The sequence below is a fragment of the Neophocaena asiaeorientalis genome, unplaced genomic scaffold (assembly GCF_003031525.2).
Source record: "Neophocaena asiaeorientalis asiaeorientalis breed wild unplaced genomic scaffold, Neophocaena_asiaeorientalis_V1.1 scaffold1, whole genome shotgun sequence".
Lineage (NCBI taxonomy): Eukaryota > Metazoa > Chordata > Mammalia > Artiodactyla > Phocoenidae > Neophocaena > Neophocaena asiaeorientalis.
Window position 1 is genome coordinate 774585 of NW_020171981.1, and position 23373 is coordinate 797957.

A 23373-nucleotide genomic window follows, 5' to 3' on the forward strand; every position below is an offset into this window, starting at 1 on the left:
AATCCCCCTCTGCCCCATCCCCTTTGCTCTCCTAAGGTCTCTCTTCTTTTTTAGCTTTCACTTCTCTGATGATCACTGCAGGGGTGGGTGTTATGGATGTTAGAAAGAGGCACCCTGGTGACCAGATGTGGGCAGCATTGTGGCAGGTTGTCCCAGACAGGTTGCCAGGTCGATTCTCCAGCTCAGGCTCCAGAGTATGCAGGGTGTTGGCTGGCGTCATAGCAACAAGGCCCACAGCTGTCTACAGGGTGAGCTTTGATTCCATACAGGTTCCGAGTAGTGTCCCTGGGGGTGGGATGCAGAAGCAGAGGAGATGCTGGTCTGTGTTGGGGGGTCGGGGGCGGGCAGAAGCAGAAGTGGTCTTAATCCATACTGAGGGGAGCAGAAAAAATAGAAATAGTCCTGATCCATAGGAAGGGCAAAGTGGGGACAAACAGAAGTGGTTCCAATCTGCATTTATGGATGTATGGGGAGCGACAAGGCAGAAGTGGTCTGACTCAGTATTTGGCATCAGAGACAAGGGCTGGTTCTGGTTGTGGATGGAGAGAGGCAGGGGCAGGGGCGGAGGTTGGGGTTGAGCCAAAGGCGGAGGGTCCCGGTTTACGGCTGGGCAGTAGCAAGAGCTCTCCCTGTGATCCCACCCAGTAGCCTCCAGAGAGCCCTTTCTATAGCGCTTCCATCATCTTTCTCATCTCAGAATGTCCCCAACAGTCGGGTTCCCAGAACTGACTTGGCCCGAAAGCTTGGACAGGGGCTTCTCCGCGTTAGCGAGTGCTTAGGACTGGTCCACGCGGCCTTACGTGCATATTCATTCACACCATGTTTTTCCTTTCCCAATTCCGCACACACAGTCTTCTGCACTCTTGCAACGCTCCGCCAAACGCCTCCCCTCGGGGCGCCTGGAATCCGTGATGACGCGGTCGTCAGGCCCGGCCTTAAAGAGTTCCCGGCCGGGCTCCGCCTAGCCGGCCGCCGGCTCCACCCTAAGCCTAAATCCCAGGCGGCCACCGGCTCCTCCCAACGCTGCGAACTACAAGTCCCGCCGTCCTTCGCGCGCGCTCTCCCGCCTCTCCCGCACCCCACGCCGGGACCGCCTGTGAGTCGACCAAGAGTGCCTCCCATTGGTCTCTCCGCCCTGTCAGTCGCCTGGGAGTATTGAGGGGCGGGTTGGAGGTGGAGATCCGGATCCGGAGCGGCTGAAAGGCGGAAGTGGAGGCCGGAGCCTGGGACACCGCTGGGGGGAGAGGAGCGGAGACTGTCCGAGCCCCGGCCCCAAGTACCGCCGCCGCCCCGGAGCCGCCGTGAGTGTGCCTGTCCTGGGACGCAGTGTCTCGTTCGTGTTGAAGCCTCTCCGGGGCGGCCCTTCCTCCCGCCCAACCCTGGCTTAGGGGGATACTGACCCCTCCCCCGACCCGTAGCCCCCTCTTAAGGGGCTCCCCAGGCGTCGAGCCAAAGCGGGGGAGATCTTTTCTTTCCTTCCCTTCCCTGCCCTTCGTGAGCCTTGGGAAACTCCTGTGGCTCTCCTCTGGCCTGTCCCGGTCCGGTTGTGGGAGGGAGAGACCCTAAGTTCCTCTCCCTCTGCTCCCAGAATTGGAGGAATCTTTGTCAGGTGTGAAGGAGCCCGTCCCTCTTCTCTTTTAGAGGTAGCCAGGAGTGTTGTCTGTCGTCTCTCTTGTCCCCAGCCCGTCCCCCCACCCCGCCCCGTCCCACAAAAACAGTTGTCGCTCCAGCCCTAGAGGAATTTTATCTCGATTTCCTGGGGCTGGGGCGGGGTGGGGTGGGGAGGTCCTGGCTGAGGCGGCTCCCACAACTCCTTAACTTCCTCTCTTTCCTCAAGCCAGAGAGCCACCCAGGATCTCAGCAGAGTTTAAAGTCTGGGTCACTCTTTAGGAATGAGCTGTCTTCTCCGTGCCTTGCCCCCTGAGCCCCCAGCCCTGTCCTCTGGTTGTGTTGTGTCGTTCTCTGAGTGTATCTCTGGCTCTTCCTGCCTCTGAACAATTTAGCTGAGGTTTGCTCAATCCTAGCTACAGATCACATAGATCAGGGTGGATCTGCCCATTCATTATCATCTCTCTCCCCTCCTCCTCCCCCCTTGCTGGAGTCTCAGCCCTGTCCTCCCAGAGCCCGTGAGTGGTTCCAGGCTGCCTCAGAGGGACTGCTCCTCTTGGGACTGCTGTCTGTTGGTCCTTAGAGAAGAGAAAATAGACCAAAAATAAGGAGCCTGGAACTGAAGAGTCCGGAACTGAAGAGTCCTGGGCTATCTCTTTCCCACCCTGAACACACATGCTCACCTCCCTGATCAACAGGTCACACCACTTTTAGTCCTAGGGTCTATCTCCATTCCCTTCTGGGCTAGATCAAGTAAGTTGTAGATTGCAGAGGATTAACTTGATGCCACTGTGGTGGCACCTCTGGGTCCTTAATGTGCAAATTTCTGTAGCCCAAGGAATTCCCACACATGCCACAAAGTGCTGATGGCTCCCCACCTTTTCCGATAGACAGCCGGTACTGACATCTGATCCTTGTCCCTTGCTTGGGACTTAGGTGTGTGAAATGGCTGCTGTCTCAGACCAAGCTGGGAGGTTCTTTGTTATGTGGCCAAAGTACAGGCCAGAGACTGCACCTTAATGAGAGCAGCCTGACTCTGAGGCCATGACTGACCCTTGCTATCTACAGTGGAGGAAGGGAGGGAAGGCCATGCAGTCTTTGGGAATTTCTGTATCTCTTCAGTGTTCTGGGCCATCTTTACTGCCCTTGGATGCTACTTATAAGTGTTAAAGTTGTTTCGTCTTGAGAGCTTTTTGACCTCCTCTGGACAATCACCAGTGCCTGACTCCTGCAAACTTTTGAGCTAGGCCTGGGATGCACTCCTTTCATTTTTTATGGAACAACAAAAAAAGTTTCTTGTCAGAGTCAGCAGTAGAACCACAAGCTCTCTCTCTGTGGACTTCTTCGGAGGGTTGTTGGAGACTTCTGTGGCCAACCTGGTTTCTCTAATCTGGTCAGTCTGTGCCCCTACTCACCGGCCATTGGTCTCTGACCAAACTTACCTCCTCAGTAGTGGGCTGTAGTTTCTGGAACTCTTTGGGAGTCCCAGGATGAGGCTGGCCAGCCTTCCGAGGGGACCTTCTTTGTCTGGACCTGATCTCCCAGCTCTAATTCTAAAGCAAGCTTTTGAAGGAGAAGCTCTCCCTTTCAGTGAGACAGGAAGGCGCCAGTGCCCTGACTGGTTAGGTGGCCACTTCTGGCATGCAGAGATTATAGAGTCCAAGCAGAGATCTGACACTGCTTGGCAGAGAGGGAGGGCTGTGTGTGGGACAGAAGCCCCTCCCCTCTGATGCCCTTCCTCTCCTGCTTGCCTCTTACAGCCAGTGGGTCTTTTCCTGCCTTTATACTATAGAAGGGTGGTAACAACTGATTTTTATAAATCAGTCTAAAGTTGCCAAGTTCTTTTCACATGTGTTCCTCACATGTGTTCCTGGGCGATTGTGGGAATTGTATCTCCACTTTAGAGATGCTGCTGAAGGAATTCAAGTAGTTTGTCTTAGATCACACAGTTAGAAAATGGTAGAGCTGGGTCTTGGGATTAGATGTGCCTCATCTTCCCTAACAGCGGGTCCTCCTTTGGTCTGTTTGTGGAAGGAATGGACATGCGGGTGCGCAAGCGGTGGCCCAGGTGCGGATTCTTTCGCATCCTCATCAGTGGCACTCCTCCTCTGCTTCCGGCATTCTTCCCCAGCCCTACCCCGCCCTCCTGTCTTCTTTCTCCTCTGCCTCTGGGGACCATGGCAGTTATGAGTCCCAAGTCAGCACTCTTCAGGGCCTGAGAGTTTGCTCACATCTGCATGCCATTAATTTCTGGGGAAAGGGAAAGTCAGGATGGCTAGAAAATGAAAGTAAAAGTGAGTGGACTCAGGAGTCCCTCTGGGCAGGGTGAAGGGCACAGGGAACTGGTGGAGCTGGCCTCTGCTTAGCCCCCACGATTCTCCTCTGGTGCTGCGTACTGCTTCTAGTGGGAAGAATGTGGCCATCTCCCAGGTGCTCCTTTCACTAGAATTTACATGGCAACACAGAGTAAGGTCAGAAATTTAAATCCAGCCCCACCAACCAGGTACTTCTTAGACCCTTCTTCTTCTAACCCTTAGCCTGGTAAACAGAGGCGGTGTGGTGGGGTGGAAGGCACGAGAGCCTTAGAGTCAACCAGGCCTGAGTTGTCATCTGGACTCCCTCATTTACCAGTTGCGTGGCCTTGGGCTTGTTACTTGACCTCTCTGAACCTCTCTTTCTTCCAGTGAAATGGAGATACAAAATATCTTGCTGAATTAGAAACAAAGGGTAAAGCTAGTCCATTCCCTGGTACAGGATAGACAATCACGAGGTCCATGGAGTTTTGAAGGTACATCATAATTCATCCCTAGGATTCTGATTCAACATGTCTACCAGTTTTCACTGTGACACTCGGTGGTTTGATGGATGGTTCCCATACTGTCTTGTTCCATAGATGGTAAACAGAATTGTTGTGGGTTCTATTCCCATTTTACTGAAGAGAACGCTAAGACCATGACTGTGCGCCTCCCGCTGGGGTTCTCAGACCCAGTGGATACTCAGAGCCACACATCTTTGCATCTTCTAGGCACTTCAGTCTTACTCAGTTTTCAACGTTTTTATACCAAAACAATCCTGGGTCTAATATAGATTGGAATGCAAAGTTTGCATGTATTTAAGCTAAAACAGGAAACTTGGGGACAATATTTTGATTGCAGCAGGCTGCTTTGGGTTCGATTCCCAGATTCCTGGAAGTTTGCATTTTCTCTCCCCCAGCTTGAGTCGGGATACTTTTGTTGGGGCCATTTCAGGTAGAATTTGTAAACTAGGATGTCCCCCAACCCAGGTAATAGTGCTTTCAAGAGCCTTGGCATGGGAGAATTGGAGTATTTCTTAAGGAGTTCTCTGCATTAATAGCTTGGTTCTATAAAAGATTAGTTTTCAGAGTAAACATCCCCATCTCTTGTATATAGGAACAATAATGCAAATAAAAGCTAAACTTTTTGAGTTTTGCTTTCGATGTGCCAGGCACTCTCCTTTGATCCTCGCAACAGGCCCAGGAGGAAGGCACTGCGTTCAGTCCCCAGGTTATGGTGGGGACTCCATAGTGAGTGGCGGAGCAGGGGGAGAAAGTCTGTGCTCGGATCCCTCCTCACCCTGTCTCTGGGCTAACTGCGTGCTCTCCCCTTTGCACGGAAGGCCCTTCTCCACCTCCTGCCTGGGAGCAGCATCTCCCAGCTTTTCTCTCAAAGCGCAGTGGGAACATCACTTCCTCTGTGAAGCCTCCCCTCCCTTGAAGGAGGCTGAGGGCTTTTCTCTTCCCTGTACTTTCCTCTCATTGCTCCTTGTCTGCCTCCTTGTCTAGTGTGTGAGCCCTGTGGGGGCGCCGATCGTGTCCTGTTTTATCTCTGTGTCCAGTCCCACTGTGACACCCAGCATAGTAGGCTGTGGTTGTCCAAGGAAAGGGCAGACATTCAAACCTCCCCTTGAAGCAAACGCCTGCCCGTTTCCTCTAACATACACAGCACAGATGTGGTGAACCTGAGATTCACGCTCACGTCCCTCCGATCCCAAAGTCTGAGCCATTTCTTCGTCCATCCTCCGCAGAGTTGCTCATAGACAAGAGAGCGGACAGGTAAACAGGATGAACGCTACGGTACAGATGATATAGGGGGTGGAGACAGGTCACAAACTAAATTTCCCGAGGGTAGAGCTCTCTGTCCGGCGCAGTTTCATCAGGAAAGGCAGCATGGCTTTGGCCACCCACGGTGTGCTGACCCCCTTCCAGCATACGTGTACCTGGCCAGTGTGCCCCCACAGCTCTGTGTGGTTTGGCAGCACTGACCCCAGGTCAGGGCTGGGCAAGGGTCTGTGGAAGTGAACTCAGCTCTGGGCCCTGGGTGCTCCTTCGCATATCTGCACAAGGCTCATTCTTGAATAAGGGTGGGCCTAACAAAGGGGGTGCCAGCAGAAGAATTGCAAAGGTAGAGTTTTCTCCCAAACCTCCACACCTGGTTTCCACTGTGATTAACATCTTACATTATATTGTACATTTGTTGCAATTAATGAACCAGTTACGATACATTATTATTAACCAATTTATACTTTATTATATTTTATTATACTTCATTCACATTTCCTTAGTTTTTATCTAGCGTCCTTTTTCCGTTCCAGGATCCCATCCAGGACACCACGTTACCTTTTAGTTAGTCTTACCTTTAGTCATGTCTCCTTAGGCTCCTCTTGGCTGTGACAGTTTCTTAGGCTCTCCTTGATGTTGATGACCTTGAGAGTTTTGAGGAGTATCGAGGAGTCAGGTATTTTATAGCGTGTTTCTCAATTGGGATTTGTCTAATGTTTTTCTCACGGTTACACTGGGGCTATGGGTTTGCGGGAGGAAGACCTCAGTGCCATTCTCACCACATCATATCAAGGGTGTGTCCAATCAACGTGACTTAGCACTGTCAGCGTCAGCTTTGGTCACCAGGCTGAGGCGATTTTTTTTGTTTGTTTTTTGACTGCGCTGGGTCTGCATTGCGGTGCGTGGGCTTCTCAAAGCGGTGGCTTCTCTTGTTACGGAGCATGGGCTCTAGGTGCACGGGCTTCAGTAGTTGTGGCACACGTGCTTAGTTGCCCCGCCGTATGTGGGATCTTCCCGGACCAGGGCTCGAACCCATGTCCCTGGCATTGGCAGATGGATTCTTAACCACCGGACCACCAGGGGAGTCCTGAGGCGATGTTTGTCAGGCTTCTCTACTGTCTCCCCTCCCCCTTTTTGTGCTGTCCTCCTTGGAAGGCAGTCCCTCTGTGTAGCCCACACTTGAGGGGTGGGGAGGTAGGCTTCTCTCCTCCAGGGCAGGGTATCTACGTGAATTACTTGGAGTTCTTGTACACAAAAGATCTGTCTATCCTCACCCATTTATATATTCAATTATTTATATCACTATGAACTCGTGGGCATTTATTTTACACTTTGGTTTATAATCCAGTACTACTTCATTTTATTGTTCAAATTGTTCCAACTTCGGTCATTGGGAGCTTTTTCAGCTCCCTTTGACCTACCCCCATCATCTTGGGGATTTTTCGTTTTCATTTTTGTTAGCACTTCCTTACTTTTGGGCACTACAAGATGCTCCAGGCTTACCTTGTGTATTTCCTGCCCTGGTCCTGGAATCAGCTGGCTCTCCAAGGCCACTCCCTTTTTAGCAAACGCTTCCTCTCAGTTATGTTGATGTGGAGTTTGTGGTTGGAGTTACGTTATTTCTCCTCTTGATGGTTGGTTGTAGTCGCCAAGGCCTCCAGAGGTAGGTGAGGTGGAGCTGCGCCTGGGGAATCCACCCCTGGAGACTCCTGGGAGCTGACCCCAATGGCAGGCCATTGCTTCTCCACACTTCTGCCACCCCTGCCTCATGCTTTTTCACTGATCCAAAAATGGTCGGATTTGGTATTTACTCTGGAGTTTACTATCCAGTTGGGAAGGTGAGGTACATAATCATTCAGTATTTCAGGTGCTAAGTTCTCCAGCTAAACCTTCCAGGTCTGGTAGGCGAGTCCATGTGGTCTGGGCCAGCGTTCTTTTGCTGCCATTCAAAAATGGACCTCCCCTTTGGGAGGGTTCATGCAGGGTTTGTGGCTCCAGGCAGGCTAAGGGCAGGCTGTCACTTTGAGCTGTGATCCTGAATCATTGAATAGCTTAAATCCTTCCGTTGTACTGTCATCCTTATGAAGATGTGTAACTTGAGCCCTGCTGGAAACACTAACTTGGGATCTTAACAGGAGTTGGTTTACAAGCCTCTTGCCTTCTATTCATAGCTCCGTGTGTGTCCCCTTCAGGTGGCTCTGTGAGAAGCATCCCAGGCGTGGGGGAGGGCGTGGGGGAGGGTGTGGGTGGCCTCCCTAACCCTGGCTGCTCTCCTAGTCATCAAATTGCTCTCCGAGCCGCTCCAAAGGCTGTGGTGATTACTGACACCAATTTCCAAACCTCTAGCATTTGCAGCCTGTTTTTTAAAAGGAACTCGGGTGTCTTTGTCAGCTGTCCTAGTCCTGTCCCCTCCCCCTCTCCACCGCTGAACTCCTTCTTCCCTTTCCTGAAAGAGGCTTTGAAATGGAAGGAATGGCATTTGGGCTTTAAGATGTTTTGTGTTGTAGGGTTTTTTTGTTTTTTTTTTTTAAGAGTTCATGATTTGCCTGGTTAGGGGCTTTAACTCACTGTTGATATTTTTTGGTTAGTGCTGGTCGTCCCCACCCTCCATTCTTGTGGCTTTGGAAGCCAGTTTATAGAGAATAGAAGGTTCTGGTTGTTGACAGGACATAGGACATCAGCTGTGAGCTGCTCCTTTTTCTAGGGCACTGGTGAAAGTTGTTGTCTTAGTCTGTTTGGGCTGCTATACAAAATTACAACAGACTGGGTGGCTTATAAACAAGGAAATTTACTTCTCACAGTTCTGGAGGCTGGAAGTCCAGGATCAGGGGGCCAGCATGGTTGGGTTCTGGTGGAAGCCCTCTTCCGGGTTGCAGATTGCCAACTTCTTGCTGTGTCCTCACATGATGAAAGGGGCAAGGGCGCTCTGGGATTCTCTTTTAAAAGGGCACTAATTCCAGCCATGAGAGCTCTGCCCTTATGGCCTCACCTCCCAAAGGTCCCACCTCCAAATACCATCACAGTGGGGATTAGGATTTCAACATAGGCATTTGGGAGAGGGGCAAAAATATTCAGACTAGAGCTGTTGTCCTACTCAGCATTCTCTCCAGATGAGGGGCACTGAGGAATGGGGTTCAGGGAAACTGGAAGCAAAAGCAATATGTGAATAAATAGTGTTTGAACGTTTACTCGAGGACTCCACTTCATAGGGACTTCCCCGCCACGAACATTTATTTATCGAGAGCTTGCTCTGAGCCAGGCAGGCCCTTTGCTGAGAGTCTTCGGTGCATCCTTTACCCAGCAGCCCTGGGAGACGGGTGATGCTAATCTCTCTATTTTACACGGGAGGAGATGGGTTTAGTGACACAACACAGAGTCACCCTAGGAAGTGGTGGCTCCAGGACTTGAACTGAAGTTTGACTCCAGCACTCGTGCTCTTCACCTCTGTGTAGAAGGAACCTAAGAGGTCCTGTCTGGGGTGGCGAGGTGTCTCCTTCACTGGGCTATGGCTCTGTTAGGGGATCCAAACTGTCTGGCAGATGGATGTGTATTGAAGCCTTCAGCTGCCCTGTTCACTTGCCAGACCTAACCGGGCTGTACCTACATCGCAGGCTCGGTTCACCACATTTATGAACACCCACTGTGTGTCAGGTTTGATGTTACGTGCTGTTAAAGGGAAACCCATAGTCTGCCTTTGCGAATTTTGTAGCATGATCGTTTCATCTGCAACGTGCCCTTAGCTTCTCTCACTTTCTCACTCCCAATCCTCAAGCCCCCAAGTTGTCCAACCTCTTGCCACCCGCAACAGTCATGAAAATTGGGGGCTGTGAAGTAGAAGTGTGATTCATTCATCGAAACCGGTTGAGACCCATTCACTGCCTGATTTCTTCACTTCACCCTTCTACATTTTGTTCGACAAAAATTTAAGAAAGAGGCCTTCCCTGGTGGCGCAGTGGTTGAGAGTCCCGCCTGCCAATGCAGGGGACACGGGTTCGTGCCCCGGTCCGGGAGGATCCCACCTGCCGCGGAGCGGCTGCGCCCGTGAGCCATGGCCGCTGAGCCTGCGCGTCCGGAGCCTGTGCTCCGCAACGGGAGAGGCCACAACAGTGAGAGGCCCGCGTAACAACAACAAAAAAAAAACAAAGAAAAAAAATTTAAGAAAGAGAAAATCAGCCTAAAATATTGTTCTTTGGCACCAGGGCTCCTGAGAGCAGCCATCATCCCTCAGATCCCACAGCAGGAACTTTGACCTTGTTTCTCGTTAGTTGGGCAGCCTCTGACCATAGCGTGTGTGGTGTCTGAGCAGGAGGAATTTGGTTTTGCCAGATCTGATACCTGACTCTCTTTTCCCCTGCTTGCCTCTGAAGCATGACCTCTGCCCTCTGCTCTCTGTTTAGGAGCTGAGGGCAAAACAAAGAGGGTGGTAACTTAAACTGACTTTCTGTTTTTTTGTAAAGACAGGAAGGGTTTGTGAGAGGTGTCAGTTGTTGGCATGAGTAGCTCGATCAACAGGTGTTGCTGATGATCCTGACTTTCAGCAGAGGTTCTTGGAGTCTTTCTGGGCCTGGGGCAGCAGCAGAAGCAGCAGCTGTTCAGGCAGGTACTCCTGGCCCCTGCAGAGACCTTCCCAAGACAGAGGGATCGATGGGCCCTGTATTGTTGAGATCCTAGTTAGCACCGTCTGGGGAAGTAGTAACTGCATGAGCATAAACAGCTCAAACACAGAGTAATGGTGAGGCTTGTGGGTCAGCCGGTCTCCTACAGCTGTCCTGACTGGCTTCCGCATGACCTGTGCTCCATCCCGGGGCCGTGGCAGGTATAGGTTGTGGCCAGGGAAGAAGCTGAGGCTTGTCCAGCTATCTTTGTGTTCTACCTGGCACCAGCAGGTGAAGAGCTGGGGCGGTGGGGGGGAGGTGAGCCACCACACAGCCTTGGTCCCATTCCCCCCGCACCCCGTACCCTGTAGCTGGATGCGTGTGTGGGTTTGTGCCACCGAAAGTGCCAGACTTCAAATTAGGCTTTCGCTTGAGGCTTCTTAGAGAGCTGCCCTACATGGGCCTGGAGGGTCTGCCACAGCCTTGCTGGCTGAGGTGTGCTGAGCCGGAGGCCAGGCCCTCTTAGGGAGATAGTCTCTTAGGAGGAGCACTCGTAGGGCCGAGAGCCCCCCGGTGCCTCTTCGAATCAGTAGGCAGCACGAGCCTTGCCTGGTGCGGCTGTAGGCAGACCGCTGTCTGGCTGGCTTTCCCCATGACCCCACCACCCAAGCGCCTGGCTCCTCTGTGGCCAGCAGGGCCGGTGAATGAGAACCCTAGAGCTGCCCCTGAATCCCGGGGCCCTTCCACAGATGGTATGGACAGCCACAATGGCCAGGCTGTGTCAGCAGATCCCTGTAGATAAGCCCCTGCCCCCACCAGCAGCCTTCCTCCCCATGGGCACAGGAAGAGAGGGACTGGAGGTTTTCATCCTGGGCCTGAAAGTTAGCGCTGACTCTGCTTCTCCTCCTCTCCAGGGAGCCCGTCTGTGGTTGAGAGCTGAGAAAGCAGCTTGGAGATCGGAGAAGGATTTCTTGGTGCCTCTTGCTGGGGCAGGGCCACGGGAGGCTGGGGGTCTGTCCTCAAGAGTGGCTTCCACCCAACTCGGCCTGGCATCTATGCTGAGCGACACAGCTGGTCTTCCCGACAAGGGAGAGGGCTGCAGGGGCAGCTGTGCTCTGGCTGGCTGCTCCTGGCACAGTTCCAGGTTCAGCCCGGACACCGGGCAAGGGCCACTCGGTCATGCGTATCCAGGGTTTAAGCCTCTTGGTGCCCCTGCACACTGGCCCCTTTGCAGGTGTTGGTGGAGTTCGTGGACTCCATGCTCACAGGCGTCACTGTGGTGCAGGAGTCTAGGCACTCAGCCCCAGTAGAGTCTTACTGTTGAAAGGGGAGTGAAGTGAAACTGCTCCCAGTTAAGGGAGTTGGGCGGGCTGGGGCAGATTTAAGGGCCTGCCCCAGCGGTAGGGGGCCCCCCTCTCACTCTCAGTCCCCCTCTGGGATGATTTCCCCCCCCTTCCCCCTGGAAAGGGAGTTGTCTTGCTGTGGCTCTGTAAAGGCAGCATACCCTTCCTCTCCTGCTGCCATCTCCCCTCAGCCCCCTACTTACTGGTGGGAAGAGGCTACAGTCCTGGCCTGACACACCCTGTCAGCATCTCCCCGAATCTCAACCTGCACCGTTAAGCTTCTGGCTTCCAGGGCCCAGCTTCTTCTGTGACATGCTCCAGGTGAGAGACAGGCTCTCTGTGTGGCAATTCCATAGTCCTGGTCACACAGGGAAGACACCCCTCTCTTTGATTCCACCCCTAAACCCCTTTTCCCTCTGCAGATACGCTCTGGACTGGTTGGGGAGTGCAGAGCATCACACCATCATAACCTCTTTCTCCCTGCTGAAAAGACAAGCGTCAGCTTCTCTTTTTACTATCGTGAAGCTTTAAACAACTTTAAGATTCTTTAGCTCACAGTTAAGTACAAACAATAAATATATTCTTAATATGTATGCAGCAGGCACATTTGTTTATGGTGAATCCTGCTCTCTTGCCCCTTATTTGTTTGGGTATCTTTGTTCTATTTTGGCCCTCTTCTAATTCAGACAGCATCTTTTTCATAGTCTTTTTTTTTTTTTTTTTAATTTATTTATGACTGTGTTGGGTCTTCGTTGCTGCGCGTGGGCTTTCTCTAGTTGCGGCGAGCGGGGGCTACTCTTCGTTGCGGTGCACGGGCTTCTCACTGCAGTGGCTTCTCGTTGCGGAGCACGGGCTCTAGGCGCACGGGCTTCAGTAGTTGCGGCACACGGGCTCAGTAGTTGTGGCTCGCGGGCTCTAGAGCGCAGGCTTCAGTAGTTGTGGCGCACTGGCTTAGTCGCTCCGCGGCATGTGAGATCTTCCTGGACCAGGGCTCGAACCCGTGTCTCCTGCATTGGCAGGTGGATTCTTGACCACTGCGCCACCAGGGAAGCCCCTTTTTCATAGTCTTTACTCTGAATTGTTTTATACTAAGACAGAAAATATTTTATGTACAGGGGAGCTAGATTGGTATCATATTTCTAAGCTTTAATTTTTCATTGCTGTATGCAAAATTCTATACCAGCAGCATTTTTAACGTTTTTATTGACATGTAACTTACATACAGTGAAGCTTACAAATCTTTTTTTTTTTTAATAAATAAATGTATTTATTTATTTTTGGCTGCGTTGGGTCTTTGTTGCTGCGCGCAGGCTTTCTCTAGTTGTGGTGAGCAGGGGCTGCTCTTCCTTGTGGTGTGCGGGCTTCTCACTGCAGTGGCTTTTCTTGTTGTGTAGCACGGGCTTCAGTAGTTGTGGCTCGCAGGCTCTAGAGTGCAGCCTCTGTAGTTGTGGCTCACGGGCTTAGTTGCCCCGCGGCATGTGGGATCTTCCCGGACCAGGGCTCGAACCCATGTCCCCTGCATTGGCAGGCAGATTCTTAACCACTGTGCCACCAGGGAAGTCCTGAAGCTTACAAATCTTAAGTGCATTTTTACATTTGTAGACGTCCATTTATCTACTTCCCAAATCAAGATATAGAACTTTTCCATCCAGCAGCGTGTTTTTTAAATTTGATACAAACCCCTTTTCCCATAGTTAAAAGCCATATTTTATTAAAGCATAGACAGAAGGTGGTGGCCCCATTATTCTTAGTGGATGTGATGACGTTATTAATATTCTTGGGTTGGAGCCTTTCTGGAGTTATGAGTCCTGGGCTCGGGCTCTGCCACCACCTGACTGTGACCCTGGGCAGGTCACCTTGCCTCACCTCCATCTCCTTCTCTGTAATTATGAAGAGGAGTTTTGAGCTTTGACAACCAGTGAGTCAAAGCTACTTAGTTAGGCTCTTAGTAGTATAACAACCCTGCCGTTCGTTAGAACCTCACCTTCAGGAGGGTGCTGTACCATGCACACCATGTGTTGTTTCATTTAACAGCTCTGTGTGACTGGTATGAAGTAATACCATTTTATAGATAAGGGACTGAAGCTGACAGCGGTCACTCATCTGCCTTGGCCAGGGTCACTCAACTAATAAACGGTGGAGCCAGGCTTTAACCAAACCCAGTTCAGCCTCCCGCGTCCCGACTGCTCGTTGTGCTGGGAAGGAGCGTGGGGACCTCATGGGGCTCTTGGCTGTGTTGCTTCAGATTCTTCTTTCCTCTGTCTCTGCAACCAGCTCGAGGCCTGCGTAGTCCTGCTGTGAGTCTGCCCTGTGGTCCTGGGTGCCAGTAGTGGTGGTTTTCCCTTTGAGGACGAGCTGTGTTCTTGAGTCTACGGGTAAATCATCTCCCCTGCTGTTCTGAGCGTTTTAATGTCTTCTACCTTAGCTTTTGAACCCAATTACCTCTCCCGTGTCCCCTGATTTTTTCATTTATTCTCTTTAAGCTAACAGGTTGCTGCTGATGTCCTCTTGCCCAACTCTCAGGGTGTTAAATATTCAGGAATGCTTTTATCCAGAGTAAAGTGTAGCTGAAGAGTCACCGGTCAGAACCGCCTCCAGGGGCCCTGGGCGGGCTTGCTGGGTTCTCTGCACCACGCCCTCCCCACTACTCTCCCTGTCCTGGTCCCAGGGGGCCCCAGGCTAACCTTGAGTGAGCAAGTCTAGAGCAGACCAGCCTCTGGCCAAAACAAAATCTGGTTGGTTTCCTTAATCTGCTCACTATCCCGAGCTGTGCCGGGACTCTCAGCTAGAGGAAGTCTCCGAAGCAAACAGGAAGCACGAGAGAGACACCCACCAGCTGGAATTGCTCACTCTTTACCAGAAGGACAAAGAGTATGAAGTGGGTGACTTCATGGATTAGAGAAGAGAAAGGTGAACATTTCGAGTGGAGGCTGGGGGGAGGGGCAACATTCCAGCAGGATCTCGCATCTTGGAGAAGGCTTCAGGTGTTGAATAAAGCCAGGAACCAGTCTCCAACCGCCAGCCTGATCCACCTGTATTGCCCACGGCACCTGTCTGGGGGGCGCCTTTCTCACATTCCTCCCTCCTTCCTGTGTCAACTGCAGCTCTTGGGCTTAAATCAGCCTCCTAGAATCACTTGGGGATTATTTTGTTTTATTATTTTATTTTTTTGGCCATGCCGCATGGCTTGTGGGATCTTAGTTCCCTGACCAGGGATTGGACCCGGGCCCCCAGCAGTGAAAGCACCCAGTCCTAACCACTGGACCACCAGGGAATTCCTGGGGAGCTTGTGTTAAAAACGTTGATTTCTGGACTGCGCCTCTAGAGATTCTAGATTCAGTTGGTCAGGCTTATTTTCTAAACGCCCCGGGTGATTCTGATGAAGGAAAGTTTTGAGACCCACTGACCTACAGTGTCCAGAGCAAGGAAGAGCAGCGTCCCGTTCTTCTTTCCTCTTTCTCTCCCCGCTTGGCCCCAGGATGGGCTGGGTGTGTGCCCATTATGCCTGTTCACGGGCCAGAGTGTTTAGGAGCTCCGATCCCTTCTGCCCTTTCATGTGCCCCATGGGGAAAGGTGTAGGATGCCCCCGTCCTCGAATTCTCTCCCGTTTCCCGTGAAGACGTGGGGTTGGGAGTGGTGCTTGTTCTCGTGGCCTCTGAAGAAACCAGGTTTCTGATTTGGAGCGTGGCGGAGGGGGTTACGGCAAGGAGGGGCCCTCAAGGTGCTGCTCTACCCATTTCAGCAGCTTCACGAAAATATCCAGGAGGAAATTCATCCCACTTGTGTGTTTTTCCTGGTGCTGGAGAAACTGGTTTTTAAAAATATATATATATTTTTGGCCTATTCTGTATCTTATAAGGAACTTTGACCACAGCTTTAGCTCTTAAAGGGAATTGGATTTTGGTCTGAAAGAAGGCTTTTACTGGGGACTTCCCTGGCGGTCCAGTGGTTAAGGCTCCGTGCTCCCAATGCAGGGGGCACGGGTTCGATCCCCGGTCGGGGAACAAAGATCCCTACAAGCCACGTGGTATGGCCAAAAAAAAAAAAAATTACTAAAAAACCAGAAGACTTTTACTGTGCCATTTTGGGTTATAATTCCATCATTTGACTGTGCCTGTGGGTAATTCTAGCTGCTGGTTCAGGAGGAAAGATTCCCACAGTGGGCTTGCCTCCCCCAGACAGCAGGCAAGCTCAGTGAATTCACCTTTACCACCTGCCAGGGGCTCCGTCTCTGATTTCCCAGTCTTGGGAGGGGAGGGCATAGGGCTTCCTGGGGCTCAGAGTGTGGCCTTTGCCTGTCTGAGGCACCTCCATGTCTCCATGTGCCCTTCATGGCACAATCAGCTTCCTCTGTGCTTTATTGTCTGGGAAGGTTCAAGACCTCTGCTCATGTGATCACTAAGTGGGTCCAGGTAAACCACGAGGCAACAGGCCATAAAAAAATGCTGTGTGTGCCTGCTCAGGTATCTGTGGAGGGCAGGACCAGCATCCAGGCAGAACATGTCACCAGGCCGTTTGCGCCAGGCGGAGCACCCAACAGCGCTTAAGAAATGCAGACACAGGCCCTTCTCCAAACCTTCATCGGATCTCCAGGGGCTGGCTGCACAGGTGATTTTGTTGTGCAGACGGTTGAGAACTGAGAACCACTGCATGAAAGTTATTTGTCTCTTCTGGCTTGTTTAAAAAAATCAGATTCTGTCTGGGCAGGTTTGGAAACCCACTGGTTTGATAGGGACGAGACTTAGATGTTACCTCTGTTTTTCTTGACTTGTAGATGCTGGTTACCTCCTACCCCAGTGGCCCTCAGCCTCAGCTGCTTTGGTTTTCTTGGAATCAGTCTTCCCCTCTGTTCCCCTCACCCCACTCATTCATACCTCCTCCTCCAGTGCCCCAGCCACACTCCGTTGCCTGGCCAAGATTATGTGTCACGTGGATTCGTGGCAATAACCAACCTGTAATTCCATCGTGGTTTCCCATCATTGCTGTTGCCTGGCCTGGCCCTGGGCGACTCCTCCCACTGGTGGCAGGAATACACAGGGACTACAAGATCACTGTGACTGTCAGCCAGAGCCAGCCCTTGCTGGGCCAGCAAAGCTGCTGCCACTGAAAGAGTCTCTCATTCACCCAGCAGCCCGAAACCAAACACAGAGGGTGGGCGTTGCCTCCACCGTTCTTCCTACAGCCGGGAGGATGGCTGGCGTCCAGGCACCCTCACCATGTGCTGGGTGGCCTTGAGCAGGGCATTTAACACCTGAGCGCAGGCTGTTTATCTGAAAAATGGGAGGTGGTTTTAAAGCTTAAAGGAGATAATGGTCGTGCAGGCGTTCAGTAAATGTTAGCTGTCTCTGAAAATCATTTCATTTGGTGAGCGCTCTTTGAATTCCGTTTGTCCAGAACATAGAGAGGAAGGCAGCAAAGAAGCCAAAAGCACGGCCCTCACCTCAAGGGCCATAGTGTAGAATCTTGCCAACGTCACTGACTGGGGTGAAAAGAGAAAGCATCTTAAACTAAAATATTTCAAAACTGGCATTTCTTGTCACTAATTGAGATTCCCCCCCCATGCTTCCTTCCTTGTACTCTTGGGGAATAGGTGGCCCCCGCTGCAAACCTCTTTTCCTTTAGTGCCGTCCAGAAAGGAAACTGTTGTTCCTGGTTAGTGAATCACTCTTCCTGAAGCTCACTTTTTAAATGAGTTGCTGGGAGAACTTGGACGTGGAGAAACGATTTGAGGTTGCACAAAGCAAGCCCTCTGTGCCTGCTTCTCGCATGAGCACAGACCATTGCTTCCCACAAACGTTCCCCTCTTCATTCACACCCCGTCCTTTGACTGTCAGGGAACGCGCTCCCTGCGTTCAGGGGCAGGTCAGGGCTGTCTTGCTCCGAAGACCCTTCCTGCATAGACTCTATTCTGCACAGGGCATTCTCATCCAAACCTTTTCTTCTCAGCTTAGGTTCAAACGCCGCACAGCGTGTTTTGGACACAGTACCTACTCACAGTGCTCGTTTGTCAAACATTCTGTGTACGTTCTGATACCTTCTAGTATAAGTCTTCTAGAGGCTTCTGGAGATAGTCTCCTCATCCTTCTTTGCAGTTCCAAACCTTAAAAAAAAAAAAAAAGTTGGCACCTACTGCCGGGTGTGCAGGTCTTGGTCTTGGTCCCCGTGTTTGTCTCCGCCCTCCCACACCTCCCCCTCGTCCTCCCTCAGCCCTGCCTCTGCCAGTAGAGAATGGAACTGAGGTCTCTATTTAAAAGGGAGCTTTGGCAGCTGTCTGACTGCCGGCAGAGCTCGCTGGCTGTGGTGTGTGTTTGGTTTTTTAATGTGTGTGAGACTTCTGGCCCATCAGAAATGAGAGCGCTGGGGGGAAGAGGCTCAGGGTGAGGGAGTGAAATAAGGCTTTGATTCCAGCCTCACACTGAGACCGGAGATGGCAGGACAAAACAGCTCTTTTGATAACGACTTGCACCTGGCCAGGCCCTGGTCCCTGAGTGCCCAGGAGGTTGGCCGAGCACCTTGTCTGAGGAGCTTTCCACTGGGACTCCCCGTTCCCTGGTTGGCCTCACCACCCACTCTGGCTTTGCACGGAGGCAGGCTGTGATCTGAGCTACCAGACCGCACACAGGTCAACTGTTTGTTGAGCTAGATCCTAGTGTCCGCTGAGCCATTTTCTGGTACCCTGTGTTGCCTGTTGACTTAACTGTCCCCAGGCTGGCACATGCCCATTCCTCTCCTGTGGGCGTTTATTTGTATGTGAATGTACATATCTGGGGATGGGAGGTCAGTGTGTTTGCCCAGAGCTGTGAGCCTAGAGTTGGGGGACCACTTTTCCCTTTGCTGTCGGACGGCTGTAGGGCCAGGAGATGTGCGGTACAGCCGAGTTAGGGCTCGTGTCCTAACTTGTGGAGAAGCCGGGCAGGGGGTTAGGGAGAGGGGAGGCAGTCAGCCAGGTCATCAGGGCGGGGCAGTGACCTGTGGTTTAGGGAGGGCTCACTGGGTGGCAGTCTTTGGCCTAACCCAGCACTTCCGATTTCTCCCTTGCAGTTGGAGGCCCCTCCCCACTAAGTGCCTCTTTGCACAGCACTGGCCCCCGCCCCCACGCTCACCGGCACCACTGCAGCGGGACGGGCCATGGCGGGTCGGGGAGGTGCAGCACGACCCAACGGACCAGCTGCTGGGAACAAGATCTGTCAGTTTAAGCTGGTCCTGCTGGGGGAGTCCGCAGTGGGCAAATCCAGCCTCGTCCTCCGCTTCGTCAAGGGTCAATTCCACGAGTACCAGGAGAGCACAATTGGAGGTGAGTGGGCCCGAGGGAGAGGGGGTGGCCTCAGGGGAGTGGAAGAAATGCCTTGGTGTCGTGGAGAAGAAGGGAAGCTAACTGCCCAGAGGCTAAGCATGCCCGGGGCAGCAGCGCCTTGCCTCATCTGGGCCCTGGAATCAAACCCAGCAGCTGGTCTCCATGTCAGAGTCTCAACAAGCATCTAGTAGGAATTAGCTGAGATTCGAAAACTGCCTTCCTCTCCTGGTTCCGTCTCTTGATTTCTTTGTGTGGCCCCGGGTACACCCTTCCACTGGCCTGGGGAGGGAGAGGCTGCGTCTGCCTCTCTGAGGGTTCTTCTTACCGCTACTAGGCAGTGCATCTACCCCGGCCTCCCCCACGTTCCAGAATGGGGAAATGGCCTCGTAAGTGGGCTGGCGTTTCTGAAGCTGAGCTTTACCCCTTCTTGAGCTCAGAGCCCGTCATTGATTTCCCAGTGGTCAGCATTTAGCACGTGAGGGTCTGGACCCAGCCTCCTGCCTCAGTGGCCAGTACACACCCCGAGGGGCTGGGGCCGACCTTGGGCTTGAGTCATCCTTTTTCTACCCTCTTGGTCGGCAGGAGGTTTCCAGGCAGCTGGAAACGAAGTAGGCCGTGTCAGCAGTCTTCTGCTGCCTCCTCAGCACTCGAGTCAGGAGCCGGAGAGGGGAAGTGAGGCAGTGCCCCAGGCCCCTCAGGGAGGAGGGGGGAGGGCCGACCAGGAGAGCCGGCTTCCTGCACAGAGCCGTCGGGATCCTCTGCTGAGACTCCCACCTGCCAGCCCCAGCTGCGAGACGCCTTTGAAGCACGTGCACAAGTGCCGTGTGTTCCCCTGCCTCCTCAGGCCAGAGATGGGGTCACTGTGTTCCCTGAAGGTCGAGCCAATCAGGAGTAAAGTCGAGGGCAAAGCCGAGGGTGGCGGCTAGCCAGCGTGCCTGGAGGTGGCAGGGGTAGCGGGAAGCCGGCCACCCAGCCCCCACCTGGCAGTAGCACGGCGTGTACTTCAGTCTCCTCCAGCGTGGCTGAGTGTGTGTGAGAGTGTCCTCAGGACACCGAAGGCCAGCCGTGCCCCTGGGCTGGAGCAGACGGAGGGGCTAGGACTGTTCTCTGAGGGGAGGGAGGGGAGGAGGAGCGTGGGCCCACCCTTTTGTGCTTGGGACCAGGCTTCTCCTAGACTTTCCCTGTCCTGCCCCTCGCCGCTGTCCTTCAGAGAGGGCTCCTGAAATGGCTGAAGTACAAGCAGGCTTCCCTTCTCCTCCCAGTCCTGCCTGGCTGGGTCTGTAAAGCCTGTGCAACCCCCAGCCCCCTCGACTCACAGAAGCGCCCGCTCCACCTGCCTTGCTCGGCTTCTCTGGCCGCCGGGTTGCGGGTTTTCGGGCTTCTAAGTGCAGATACGTGAGGGTGTCTCCTCGGCCCCTCTGCGCCTGGTAACACTGCCCTCCCTCTTCCAGCGGCCTTCCTCACACAGACCGTCTGCTTGGACGACACAACAGTCAAGTTTGAGATCTGGGACACAGCTGGACAGGAGCGGTATCACAGCCTGGCCCCCATGTACTATCGGGGGGCCCAGGCTGCCATCGTGGTCTACGACATCACCAACACAGTAAAGATTTTCCCTTGCTTCTCGACCCTTTGTTCCTGAATGGGGGGGTGGGCACATTTCCTCTGGTGTTTGGGGGTGTCTCGCCAGAATCTTCAGGGTGATGACATCTTAGACACCTCGGCTCTGCCAGCGCCAGCTTCTCCAGTGAACAGCCCTGGGCAGAATGCCTGCTCCGTCCTGTTGACGCTCTGGCCCTGTCTCCCCAGGATACGTTTGCACGGGCCAAGAACTGGGTGAAGGAGTTGCAGAGGCAGGCCAGCCCCAACATCGTCATCGCGCTCGCGGGCAACAAGGCCGACCTGGCCAGCAAGAGAGCCGTGGAGTTCCAGGTGGGGGACGGACCAGGCCCCGGGGGAGGACGAGCCAGCTCCACTCGGCTTCCCCAGGCTGCTCGGGCTTTGTGAAGGGCTGCGTTGGGCGGCAGCAGGGGAGCTTCTGTTTGCTGTCCCCTCACGGCTCGAGCATGGGCCTAAAGGGGATGCCGTCCACCACTCCGCCTTCTCTGTCAGTGGTGGTGGTGGGGTGTGTGTGCATATGGATAGCAGAAGCTTTGGCTAATTTTTTCTATGAACTGGCTTTTTAACCAAACGGTGAAAAAGACAGACTTTTTCAGGTAATATGTGCACATAGGAGATTTTAAACAGCACAAGAAGGTATACAGGATGCAATTTGGGTCTCTGACCCTAGAAACTCAATCTCCCTTCCCCCAAGTTCCTCGCAGTTTCTTGTCTTTCTGGAAACATGCACAAGTGCATGAATCCCTTTCTTTACATACTATATACTTAACTTTTTTACCACTCCCCACCCGATGGACTTCTAGGTCGTGTGTAATTGCGAAAGACTGGAAACGGTGCCATAGTCGACATGCACATACTTTTGTCCAAATGTGCAAGTGTATTTGTAGGATAGCTTTCTAGAAATATTTCCTAGCCTAGTGATTTTGAAGAGCAAGAAGGCAGATTGGGCCTATGGAGACCCGAGTCAAACTTCTGCCGACGTGTGTGAGCTGAGAGGTGCTGTATGTGAAGTGGGGGAGCTCAGAGCAGGGGAGCCTTAGGCCTGAACACCCCTGTGTTGTCTCTGTTGTGTGGAAGACACTGTGATCAGGGAAGATTTTTACCCTGGGCCTCAGCCCCTGCCAGCTGTCAGTGTTTCCCTCCCACCCACTTTCTCACCTCCGTCCAAATCAGGAAGCACAAGCCTATGCAGAGGACAACAGTTTGCTGTTTATGGAGACGTCAGCAAAGACTGCGATGAATGTGAATGAAATTTTCATGGCAATAGGTAAGTTGCCTCGGCTCCTCTCCCCCAACCGGGGTGTGTTACTTGCCTGCTGTTCTGTAGTAGGTCTGTGGGGTCCCTTCACCAACAGATCTTTTACCATTTTTGATACTTTGATAAAATTGTTTTCTTTTTCATCTGACTCTCACTCCAGAGGTTTCTAAAGCCTGGGCAAAGTCTCACCACTTCACTTCCTGACCCTGCAGCGTACCACCTACCTAAAGCTGTACATCACCAGCCCCCTACCCGCTTAGGATTTTGGGGCTCATTTGGCTCTAGAGTCATCCATCCTGTGTGGGTTTGAATCCTCCCTCTACCACTTACTAACTCTGTGGTCCTGGGCAAGTTATTTAACCCCTCTTTGCCTCAGTTTCCTGAAAGACCCAAAATATACTTGGCACATAGAACACACATCCATCAGGATGTTGGTTATCACTGATTGGGTGGTACCCAAGTGGACTTGGGAGAGTACTAGGGTTCCCCCACAAACACCCATCTTCCCCCTCGTCTCCCAAACAGCTAAGAAGCTTCCCAAGAACGAGCCCCAGAATACAGCTTGTGCTCCGGGCCGGAACCGAGGAGTGGACCTCCAGGAGAACAACCCTGCCAGCCGGAGCCAGTGCTGCAGCAACTGAGCCCCCCTTACCTGCCCACTGCCCCCACCTCCTCCGCCTCAACGACCCGACTGGAATCCACTCTAACCAATCGCACTTACCGACTCGGGCCACCACTGGGGGGCAGGGGGAGGGGCCCACCATGGTTTCTCCATATCATTTTGATCATAGGCCGGAGTGAGTTATTCCACCTGCACCTTTCTGTACAAATACTAATTCAATTTTAAGTCTTAAGTCACTTTTTTAATATATATGATCTGCTCTTCCCACCTCTGCCCTGTCTACCGCTCTCCCACTCTTCCTTTGCCGGCAGTAGCCACGTGCCCCTGTTCCCCCCACCCTGGTGTATGGGGAGGCGGGGGTTGGAGCAGTTCCCTTCTCTCCCTCCTGCTGATCAGCGGGCTCAGGAAGAGCATCCATATCCTTAACTGTGTTTGGAGTGTGCTTCGTGCTGGGTGACGGGGCAGGCCCTAGGGGCCAGGGAAGGGGGAGGCAGCTCTTCCCTCAGCTGGCTGTCATCAGGCTGCAGCGTCCCCTCCCCACCCCCTGACTCACAGCTGGGAGAGAACCCACAGCATTACCACAGCATTATTGTGACAGCCACGAACCCATTGCCCACAGCCCCCTTCTCCTTCGTCCTTGGCCCTGACCTCTGGCCTCTGAGCCCTGTTCTGACCCTGAGCCCTGTTCTGACCAAATCACGATGATGAGTATTTGGGGGTGGGTGGGTAAGGGGGGGTAGTGGGAGGGGATGGAAGCAACTTTTTCTGTATTTTGTATTGTATGTTTTCTTCAACATGTAACCAATCAGTATCTTGTCAATATAGTCAGCCGATCGATCGACCTCCCGCTTGTCTTCCTTGTCTTTCTCTGGCAGAGTTTATCAGACCGTAGCCTCTCTAGCTTACTTGAAGTTAATTTAAAATGAACCTCTAAAACTTTTTAAACAAAAGCTTT

At 52.7% G+C, this 23373-nt stretch overlaps 1 protein-coding gene across 4 annotated transcripts; it reads left to right on the forward strand.

The window, feature by feature from the left end:
- The first annotated feature begins 1169 nt into the window (after positions 1–1169).
- Positions 1170–23260, forward strand: RAB5C (RAB5C, member RAS oncogene family). 4 transcript variants are annotated; one of them, XM_024742699.1, is made up of 7 exons: positions 1176–1301; positions 5571–5680; positions 18666–18918; positions 20370–20521; positions 20728–20850; positions 21712–21805; positions 22322–23260. In XM_024742699.1, the coding sequence occupies exons 3-7, from the start codon at positions 18753–18755 to the stop codon at positions 22435–22437; spliced, it is 651 nt and encodes a 216-aa protein (XP_024598467.1). In that variant the 5' UTR covers positions 1176–1301; positions 5571–5680; positions 18666–18752; the 3' UTR covers positions 22438–23260. The 4 variants fall into 4 exon arrangements, with proteins under 4 accessions (XP_024598458.1, XP_024598467.1, XP_024598481.1 ...); XM_024742690.1 differs by lacking the exon at positions 5571–5680 and having other exon boundaries at positions 1170–1301; XM_024742713.1 differs by lacking the exons at positions 1176–1301; positions 5571–5680 and adding an exon at positions 13649–14534.
- Positions 23261–23373: the final 113 nt, after the last annotated feature.